The 11,454-nt window shown below is 32.7% G+C and overlaps 1 protein-coding gene across 1 annotated transcript; it reads right to left on the bottom strand.

Annotated features, from left to right (window-relative positions):
• Positions 1-2,705: 2,705 nt before the first annotated feature.
• On the bottom strand, positions 2,706-7,894 carry LOC134706084 (uncharacterized). The gene is made up of 4 exons (XM_063564793.1): positions 7,717-7,894; positions 6,655-6,879; positions 4,997-5,947; positions 2,706-4,106 (listed from the first exon to the last, which is right to left on the bottom strand). The coding sequence occupies exons 1-4, from the start codon at positions 7,892-7,894 to the stop codon at positions 4,024-4,026; spliced, it is 1,437 nt and encodes a 478-aa protein (XP_063420863.1). The 3' UTR covers positions 2,706-4,023.
• Between the last annotated feature and the right edge of the window lie 3,560 nt (positions 7,895-11,454).

Here is an 11,454-nt window from a genome sequence, read left to right as displayed (position 1 = left end):
TTGCATTGTTTGAATTAGCATATGTTGTTTTTGAATTTCTGCCTTTTGATTTATTTGCCATATTTTTCTCAGATTTCAGTTTCTCAGCCTGTTCAGTTGACTGAGTATCATTTATCATTTTCACTATTGCCTACAACTTAGAATGCATTTTGGTAATCAATCATTTTGTGGCCTAGTAATTTAAATTTTCTGCACAACCAATCATTTGGACAGTCATGCAAGGTTTTATGATGCTATCACTGGGAGAGCTTCTGTTTTTCAAAATCAGGTTACCCAGTTTGCTTAAATTTGGACATTTATTTGCATATTTGTAAGTTTCGGGCTATTGGTTTGTTCGACAGCTGACTAACTATTATTCTGTCTCTGTTTGGCAGGTGGTGACTTTGCCTTTAACTCGTAAGCGTTTTCTAAAGAGACTATGTATGTCATAGCCCTGCAATGTGAGGGCTCTATGTATTTGCCTATCATCAGCAGAAATCGGCACATTTTTCACTACAATTCTGATGGTATATGGTTGTAAATTGCTTGGATTTCGGGGATTTTGAGAGTGCAGGGGAACTTGTCTGCCACGCAAGTTCATTCCTGTCACTTACAGATACAGTTTGTCTTCCCCGTTATCCATGTTAGTAAGCCACATATCACGGATTCTCTGAATACCTTTTATCCGTTCAGCTGGGTTTTGTTTTGTTTCAATGGCGTTGTATATTTCTATGTTTGTAAGTCATCTCGGTGATTTAACAGGACCAAATACATCGGTATCTGCCAGAAATATAGGTTTTGTATACTGACTGGGATCATATGATTCATTTGTAATATTATCAGCCAAACTTTTTTGTTTTGGTTTGTGTTGGTGTTTGTATTTGACAAAATCTCTGATTATGACGTCATATTTGTTTTTGTTTTGATGTGAAATGTCAACATCGGGGTCTAACCACTTTTGTTTAGTTAAATTGATACGGTATTCAATTGCTTGCATGTCCTATGGTGATTTTTTTATAGAGTGTTGCTGCTTACATGGAAGTTTTAAAACTAAGAGTTCCAAATAGTGAAGTTGAAATCATTACTTCGTAAATTTACGGACGTCATCACGAGTGAATTTGCTATAACATGAGCAACACTTCGGGTGCGACATGAGAAGCAGGATCTGCTTACCCTTCCGGAGCACTTGAGATCACCCCCAGTTTTTGTTCGCGTTCGTGTTGTTTATTCTTTAGTTTTCTATGTTGTTATATATGTACTATTGTTTGTCTGTTTGTCTTCTTCATTTTTAGCCATGACGTTGTGTATTTTACATACCTTGAATATCTTGTAGAAAGCATTTAAAACTATCTTTTGACATTTGTTTACATAATGCCCTTATCTTAGGTTCCATCATGAAATTTATCTTTATGATATTTTTGCTGAAGCGGTATCTCGCTAAGCCTAGGAAAATAAAGGAACATCACTCCGTTTTGGTTTTTGTTGCACTTTAGTGTTTCTGTTTTTTCGTTGTTTTCCTCATTTAATTGATGTGTTTCCATCGGTTTTAGGTTGTAACCCGGATTTGTTTTTTCTCAATCGATTTATGACTTTCGAACAGCGGTATACTATTTTGCCTTTATCTAAAATCAATCTAATCGTGACTTTTTCTCTCTCAAGAAACCGTCTTGATGAGTAACAAAATTTTGTATTGAAAGATAACCTTAATAAAATGTGTATTTTTTTGTGTATAATTGTTTTTCAATTATTTCTTTGGTTGTATTTTTTTTGTACATGTGAAAAAAAAACATTGTGGGAATTGTTTTTTTCCTTCAGTTCTTAAACTACCATTTACTTGTGCGAATCGATTATGCTCCCTTTGATTTCTTACAGGTAAATGATAGTACATTCACTGAAATAAAGAACGAAAACAAGTCAACTATAAAATGATGCCAAAAAATGTCAGAGGCATAGGGGAGGGTTGACTTCATACAAAACATGTTTAATCATCTACATACTAGTCAATTCACTTTGAAGGATCCATTCAGATCCTATATTTCAAGTAAAATAACAATAATACAGTACACCGAGGAAAATTAAAAATGGAAAGTCCCGAAGAAAATAGCAAAATCAAAAGCTCAAACGCATCAAACAAATTGATAACAACTGTCATTTTCCGGATTTGGAATTTTTTTATTCATAAAGCTTTCTCTTATGAACACAACCTTTCATACTACCTATTCACTTGCTTACAAAGCTGTACCAAGTCAGGAACAGGATAGTTGTTTTTCATTCGTTTGATGTTTTTACGCTTGACTTTGCCATTGGATAAAGTATTTTCCGTTTTGTATTTTCCTTGGAGTTTGGTGTTGTTTTTTGTTTTTTTTAAGCATTGCGATGGCTTCAAGATTTTAAAATATGGTATACCATGTATTGAGTAATGTAACAACAGATGTATAACCCCGGACCCGCCTCTGTAATCGGGTGGTAGCGTGTTCGACTCGAGTGCTGCACTTCGTAGGTTAAAATGCAAGGGTTTACAATTTACGACCATTGATCAGTACCACCAATTTAAAAGAAGTTTTAAAGTAAATTGATTTGTTAATTTATTAATAACTGCAATTAAGACTATACTATTTAAAAATGAATTCAACAAAGGAATACATTATTTATAACATTATACAAATACTGTTCACATCAAATAGTTCATATTTGGAAGCATATTTAATTATACCTAAACGCTGAGACACTGATTTGAATTAAACAAAAGAGAATACTTGGCAATTCCGTCTTATATGTCCAATTGATTATCAAATAATTAAAAAGGTGAAAAATTAAGCGAGTATAAAAAAGGTAAATAATACTTTCTTAACATAAAGACGCGCATGTTTTAAAAAATTGTTCTTTCCATTTGTGTTATATCAATATTCTGTAACTATAAATCAAAACAAAAAAATCAAACAGCAGTTATTATTAGTAACACAATTTATTATATGTTTTGATCGACTATATATAATGTTTGAGGTCATCACCACAAATTATTTGACCGATATGGTGTGTATGTGCCTCAACTCAAAAGCGACCTAGTATATTGATATAAGATCTACAATGCATTTCTTTACGCATTTAAGTGATTCCCTCTATAATTTTTGTTTACTTGAGTTGTATCTTCGTTAATTTATTTAGTTATGAGATTTGTACATAGGTAAAAACTTAAGCCTACATTTAATATTTTGAAATATGTTCCAGGGTAACATATTCTAGCCGATCAATATAAGTTCCAGTAAATAATAAATTAAATTGTAGAACGCATAAACATATACATTTTATGACAGATCTTAAAATCAAGAAAGAAAAAGAACACCATGACAACACCAGATGATTTTCGATTATAAATAATGAAGATAGGACGGGAATATTTCCAAAATGTGTAGACGACAAATGATCTGTTGTGTGATATACCTTTACAGGTAACGTGGTATGATTCATCTTCCCATCGAAAATTAAAAAAAACGGTGCGATTTCGATATATTTATGTTTTATGTTGTAATATCAAATGTATTCTTTTTATTCTCAGAAGTGTAACTGGTTTAAAAAAAAAAAGAAACGTTTATCGATAATTGAAAATCATTTTTACATAAAAGATATACTGTATTTTGTGGAGGATTAATTGTATTAACTACGCATTATTTTGTTACAGAATACCCCATACCCTTCTCAGGTCCACCCAGGAAATGTAAAAGATGCCCATATAAGAATTCCGTTTAAAATATAAATAGAAGGTCACACTGTTATTATGATAGGTAAAATCTCTTGTATACGGTTTTGATTAGCGAATAAGACATCATAAGATGTTTTGGTTTACTTTTACGTGATAAAATACAGAATGTTAAAGATTTAATTGAATATATGGTAAGTAAGTTTTTTTTTAAAGTTTCACAAATTCTGTCTAGCAATTAATTATAGAAATTTTCAAATAGACTGAACAAAACATAAAAAAGGACAATCAAACAACATGGAAGAAATAATACTTCAAAAAATTAATTGTTTAACGATTTCATCAGCTTATTCATCAAAAGTGTCATTTGTTGTCCCCTGATATCCTGGATTACTGGTGGTTGGTGGTTGGAATGGCGGTTGCCGTTGTGCTGAAATGATATAAATATTTACGTTTTAAACGATATGGAATAGTAAATATTTACATCAGAAGATAATAGAGCCATTTGTTTAAAAAGGGATACATTTTAGCAGAACAAATGTTTAGACATAAAGCCTTCTGATGATTACTCTATGCCCGTACTTTTTATTTCATAGATACAATATGTAAGATACAAAATGAAGCGGGGGACACCACAGGAACTTTCAGCATTAATCAGATTAACACGGTGTTCAAAACCTTAAATATAAAACGATAGACTACGTAACACGATGCACAGCAAACATTGGGATTGACTCTCGTGCGCCAGAAGCGTCTGGCAAATATGCACCTCATAAGGCTCTCGTCGAGATTTCAAAACTAAAAAAAACCAACAAGGAATGACAAATATTTGTTTTATTATTTTTTACCAGATACTTATTATATTTGTCCAAGCTACATCTATTTCATGTAAACTTATTATTTAAAATTTATCGCATTTGATTCTAAAAGAATGTTTTCCCGCTGTCATCGAAAATTTTATACAATTTGTAATCTAATTTTTAACAAATTAAAGATTGTGTCAATAATACCATTAGGGAGCTATAGAATAGAAGGGTAACTTATTTTGGAATACTGTTCAAGGCTACCGTCCAGGACTAGTATTAGCTAGGAGTAATGGAATCTGATTTTCATAAATAAATAAGCTATATGACGTTCATCATCGAACCTACATACAACTTATATTAAACACGCCCTTTCATTTAAGTTAAGGGATGTGCTGCGCGTCCCTGTGTTTCAATTTGCCCAGATACCATGTAATTCTATGTGTTTTCATTGTTTTAGTTTTATTCACCTTGGCCTTACTTAAAACTTAAAATTTGAGTAAGTATATATAATTACCTTTATTTTGGGCTGATTCCCTAAATGTTTTCACAACTAAAAATACCAATGTTAGTAGTTGGAGTACACCGATAACACACACAATGATAATTATGCCTTCGATTGACACAGATGAAGACGACGATTCGTTTGTACTTTCTGATTTTCCGGACTGCAATGGAAGGTTACCTGTTTGAGCAGAACACGTTTGACTCTCTATTGCTGACTTGATAGTTTTATTCAATAGAGTCAATCCACGATCATATTCATCCTTGTTCGTTGCTTTGATATCAATTGTAATATTCAGTTCTTGATCTTGCTCAATATAGCTTTTGACAATTTTGATAATTTCAAATTTGAGTTCAGCTGTAGTGCCCTGTAAATAATTTTGCAACGAATCCTTGGTAAAAACACAATCAAACTGCAATTGTGATAAAGGAAATGTCAAGGAGAAAGTGTGAGCAAAGTGCGTTTCAATTTCATTGAATACTTTAACTGGATCTATGGTTGTTTTTGACCTAGGTATAACATGCAGATATGGATTTGTCTTGATGATGTTTTCGCTAAGTTCTATAGTCCATTCTTCTTTTATAGTATCTGGTTTTCCATTATCTAATATTGCACTTGGACAACCACCGACAACTATCATTTGGATTTGGTTTGTTATATTACTGGTTTCGTCATTCCTTTCGTTATCGTAAATTTTTATAGCTTTGGTGTACAAAGGTGATTTTAAAGTCAAAGTTTGAGTCTTAGAACGTTGTGTTCGTTCGACATTAAGAACCTGCATAAATGTTTCATTAACTTCATTTAGATACGCCAGGGAATATGCAACGGAAGCATGGGAAGATTGCGATTCAATTTCCACGTATAAAATCCTGACTTTGACTTCAAAGGAAAACAATATACGATCTGCAAAGTCGTATCGATGACTAATTTTGGCAGCGCTTGGAAATATCAAGTCAGTACAAACTAAAAAATATGAATATGTATATGAACAAATCAAATGCAACATATTATCAATCAGGGGGTATTATCGGAACAGGGTCAGATTTAAAAAGAGAGAAAAAATAGGAAGTTTTTAATGTTATTTTTGATTTTTGTTTTTATAATTCTCGTTGAGTCGTTTTAGTTTACTTTTAGCCGACTTATTGTGGTAAATTTTGCACTGATGAGACAATTTGCTTGGACTCAAATAAGATCGGCAAAAACTGTTCAGTAGCTGTTATTCCCCTATTAACATTACTGGATTTGACTGCAAAGTCTTAGATGACAACCGGGTGATACTTTGGCAACATACGACAACAACTGTTTGAAAACGGATAGACCCTAAGGAATATCCCTTCAACAAATGTAAACAAGCAAGTTTCAATTAGCATTACTACAATCCCTTTCACTTTTATCAGAATGTGACCTACCGATTTGGACCACCATCGCTATGTTATTTTGTACTTACATGAACAATGCGACGGATTTTATCATTTGATTAGGACATTTTTAAGGATTTTGCCATACATCAATAGTCTGAACAGAACTTAGTGTACAACAAATATTAGATGCAATATTGACTGAAATATTATTTTGCAATCATATGTAAAAGCGATGACCGCACGATGATGTTAGTATTAGAAGTAACTCATTATATATGAAGTGAGTCAATCATATTAAGTTCAAAATACCTGCTGAAAGCGGCTTATGCGGTTTCGGTCCTATCTCCTTAATTCCAACTTCTCCCATATCGCCTAAGCTGGCTACATGCGTTATACCTTGATCCCAGAAGGACTTTTTTGGTACAGACGAAAATATCTGGATAAAACCAGTTTCACCAATGATCAATGGCTGTCCTTCAAGTCGAGCAATATTACTACTTTGGAAAGTAAATTGTACCGGATATATATCTAAATCTAAAAATAGTTAGTTTTCAAACGAATGAATAAAAAAGAAGACGTGACAAATAAATAACACATAAACAAACGACAATTACTGAATTACAGGCTCCTGCCATGGGACAGGTACACACATAAATAATGTGGCGGGGTTAAACATATAAGCGGGATCCAAACCCTATAAAAAAGAAGATGTAGTATGATTGCCAATGAGACAACTGTCCACAAGAGACCAAAATGACACAGACATTGACCACTATAGGTCACCGTACGGCCTTCCCTTTTTCTAAAGGTGAGACATTTCTAAAGGCATTTCTAAAAACGAAACAAATGTACACTACAATATGAACTGAAACACAGTGGAAATTAACAGAAGAAGATGATTAATTTTGTAACCGGACGTTTTCTTAAAAGGTAATATATTGAATAATAGTAAGGAATTCTTGTATAAGTTATCTCAAAATAAATAAAAATTACATTACACTCCAGCAAAATCTCACACACACACACACACACACACGCACTAAATCAACATGCAAACTGAATGGAAGCTGTAACATTGACCTTGTGATATGAGAAATTTAATACTACACACCTACTTCACATATTTGTTTTCAATGATTCATAAAAAAATAGCAAAGAAAACATTTGGAAAAGTTAATGGTAAAAGTGATCGTCAACTCATATATATACCTTCCAAGCAATAAAAAACGAAGTTTCAGAATCAATACATATATCTTCAAAGGAATCGAAAAACAATTCCTTTGTTAAATTAATGTAGGAAATATGCCTGTGCCTCTTTGAGTTCTTGGCCTTTTTTACTTTATACAACAAATGTCATTAGTTTATACGTACCAATGTTCTTCGTTGTCTTTTGTAGATTTTTAAGTTCAAGAGTGCGGTGTTGGGCATGGTCTCCATCCCACTCAGCATGCCTTTTAATGCCATTTATGATAGATTTGACCTTAAGTTCCCAAACATCATAAGTAGATGCTCCATCCTTGCCCTGGAATATATTAGGATTAAAGTTCATTTATTAAATTGAAAGGAGAAAAAAATGATTGCTTTTTTCATTACTTTTTGCAATTGCCGTTTTATTCACGAATAGTGAATATCTTCACACGTGACCATAAAAGACACGTACATGTATCTGATATCGTTCTATACCAGGGTTGATATGATGTAATACATAAATCGTTGAAGATAATACAAATGTTTAAATGCTTAATTGCATTATAACACAAAATCGTCGATAAATAAAATTGAGAATGGAAATGGGGAATGTGTCAAAGAGACAGCAACCCGACCAAATAAAAAACAACAGCAGAAGGTCACCAACAAGTCTTCAATGTTGCGAGAAATTCCGAGAAATTCCCGCACCCGGAGGCGTCCTTCAGCTGGCCCATAAAAAAACATTATAGTCACGATCAAAACCAAACATTATCCACACAGATTGCTATTAACATGTCTACATATTACTATGTATATTCATATTTGTTTTTATTATTATTGTGTCTAATCGTATTTAACGTGCTTCATATATATCAACATTGTTTTAAACAGATTTTAGCAATTTACAGCTTGACATTGTACACATTTCAAAGGAGATAACAACTTGTGACTTAACAAACAAAAAAGTGGGTTTATCAGCTTTACACTTGTTTACAATGCATACCACTAATAATCAATTCTAAAATAATAAAGCCCAAAAAAAATAGTGCTTCTTATATATGTTTTGGTATTCAGCAAATGCTTTTGCTAGAATTAAATTCGGTGCTGCTTTTTGATATTTATTTTGCATGCTGCATGCTTTGTTTTATTTGTTATTGCATATGTTTTTATATTCGTCGAAAAGCTCATTAGAGCTTATCTCTGTTCAGTTTGTCAATATGCAGAATAAAAATGAAGTTTTACTTACTTTATTACTTACATTTTCATTCGTCAAATTAAAATAGTTATCAAATTGACTTGGCTTATAACTTGCTACACCGACGCGCTATTATTCTATATAATCACCAGTGCCGCTCAGTTCAAATTAGTTAAAAGGCCAAACTAGTATAAAGTTGGAGAGCATTAAGGACCCAAAATAAAAAAAAAGGTGTGCCAAATCAAACATTAGGTTTATTGACATAAACAATCATGTTGCACATGTTCCGTGCTTTTGTTGTCACTATATATTCAGTTTCAGATAGACGAAACTATTATCTCCCTTTTGAAACACAATTGTAATAAATATATCATCCTAAATACCTATTTGGCAAGATCAAGATAGACCATCGTAATTGTTCAGTAGTAAGATCTTTCTACAACCTTGCTCGTGCAAAACAATTGCAAACGTTGGAATTAAATAGGAATTACGTGCACACACACACACACACCTCCACATTCAAATCGTATAATTCCCTATTAAAGAAGTTGGAACAAATACATCCGCTGCTACATTATTAAAAAAGATTATAACATCTTCTTGTAAAGTGAGCTTGAAAATGAAATCCTTGGAATAACTTTTCAAAATTAATAAAAATTGTTATTGTCAACAAAAACCAATGAGATACACCAGCATTTAAGTTTCCCTCTATGGAAAGACACGTACACAACAATTGTATATATATTTCATCATCCAAATGGTACCAGATTATATATATGTACATGTACGTCTTTCGTTAAAACAAATACTAGTATACCATTCAAAGTACTCGCAACTCTCTTTCGTGTCTTTATAGATACCGGGTAACTGGTTTACGAATTGAATCACAACCGTTTTGAAATAATCAAAGGACATTTAGCACCTGTGAGTGGAACATCCAATTTTTATTGTAAAATTAGGTAAGGTTGATTCTTGTCTTAAACTGCAATAAACAAAACCAACTACTGCTGTTACTGTCGTATATATATATAAATACGTTCCTTTTATTCTATTTTTGCAGTTCTAAACAATTAAAACAACACTTCATCAATTTCATGCGTCCGTATTTTCCAATAGAAGAACGTTCGTGCTACTTTAGTTGGATTCTGATAGGAATGTATAAATAAGTCTTTTTAAAGCCTGATATCTTCGATAACTGTTTGCACCACTGTCCGATGCAGTTACTGGTGCACTTTTCGTCCCCGAAGGTATCACCAGCCTAGCAGTCAGCACTTCGGTGTTGACATGAGTATTCAATATATATTATCGAACCGCGGGTAATTTATCACGTTGTGGTTCATTAAACGCCGTCACGTGGTAACCCCCTATGGATCCGTAGGGCGTTTGTAAATTTCACAGGAGTTCATGACGTCACATTTATTGTTAATGTTGACGTCTTCTATTTTTTTTGTATTCTATTGTTAATTTTTTCTACAGAATGCAGCAGGAAAAGACGAGCGTGCGGTAAATTCGTTATACGGTTCACTTCTAATTGCCGAGTCCCCAATGGATTTCACTAACACTCTTTGAATCCGTATCACTTATAACATTGAATAAGCTGTTTGCAAAAGTAAGAATTATTCGAAATACTACGGATTTTCTTATCACAGGCATAGCTTACTCAAGACGTATTTGGCACATTTTCGAACTTTTGGTCCTCAATGCTTTTCAACTTTATACTTGTTTGGCTCTCTATTTAAATTAATCTGATCGTCACTGATGAGTCTTGTGTAGGAACAACGCGCGTCTGGCGTATCAAATTATAAACCTTGTGCTCTAGATTATAACTATTTCCCAATGTCTTTTTTTTTTTTTTTTTTATCTATTATGTCTAGATATGTGATATTTTATCAACAATAGCACAATAATTCTGTTGTTTGGTCGAGTTGTTCTGTCTTTTATATATTCCCGGTTCCGTTCTCAATTTTATACTATACTCAATTAAACAAAGTATAAGTTAATATCTATCAAATTAAAGATTTAAGAATGTACTGAAATAAATGACACTTGCCGTTATAATGGCTGTTTGTATTTCTCCAATATCTTGTTCTACCACTAAGGTGTGGAACCAAAAGGAACCACAGAGTGTTTTCGACAAGCATAAACAGTCCTCTGTATTCCCAACAGTAATAGTATTCGTTGTAATTCCTTGTGAACCAATCAACTCAACTTGATAATGAACAACTGTGTTGTTATAACAGTGGGATCGTATGGTTATTAAATACGAGCAAGCTAAAAGTATAAGAAATTAACGCTTCGAAAAAACAGTATAACAATAAAGATATAAAAAGACAAATATAATCTATTGTATTTCATGCAATCAGCTTTTTCGTACAAATCATTCATGTAAAACTATTTGACGTCTATGTGAAATAAATGGTTAAAAGCCATTAACAAGGAAATTTAGTAGGGGAATGTTCTTGTATCTTCTAAATCATAAACAGCGCGTTCAAATTTTACAAAAATACAAATGTTATTATAATTAAATTTATTATTGCTTGGCATCAAGGTGTAGAGCTTTTGGTTTCAGTCGATTACACACAATCCTATAATACATGTAATCACATTATACATTCTGACTGGTTGCTTTAAATTGCTGCTGAGATACTGCAACAACCATTGGCATGAATAAGAAAAGAAATTACAGATTATCTCATCTCAGGATAAGATATCAAATGCGGGAACAT

The sequence above is a fragment of the Mytilus trossulus genome, chromosome 2 (assembly GCF_036588685.1).
Source record: "Mytilus trossulus isolate FHL-02 chromosome 2, PNRI_Mtr1.1.1.hap1, whole genome shotgun sequence".
Classification (NCBI taxonomy): domain Eukaryota; kingdom Metazoa; phylum Mollusca; class Bivalvia; order Mytilida; family Mytilidae; genus Mytilus; species Mytilus trossulus.
The sequence above is the reverse complement of the archived record's forward strand: the minus strand, read 5'-3'. Positions and strand labels throughout refer to the sequence as shown.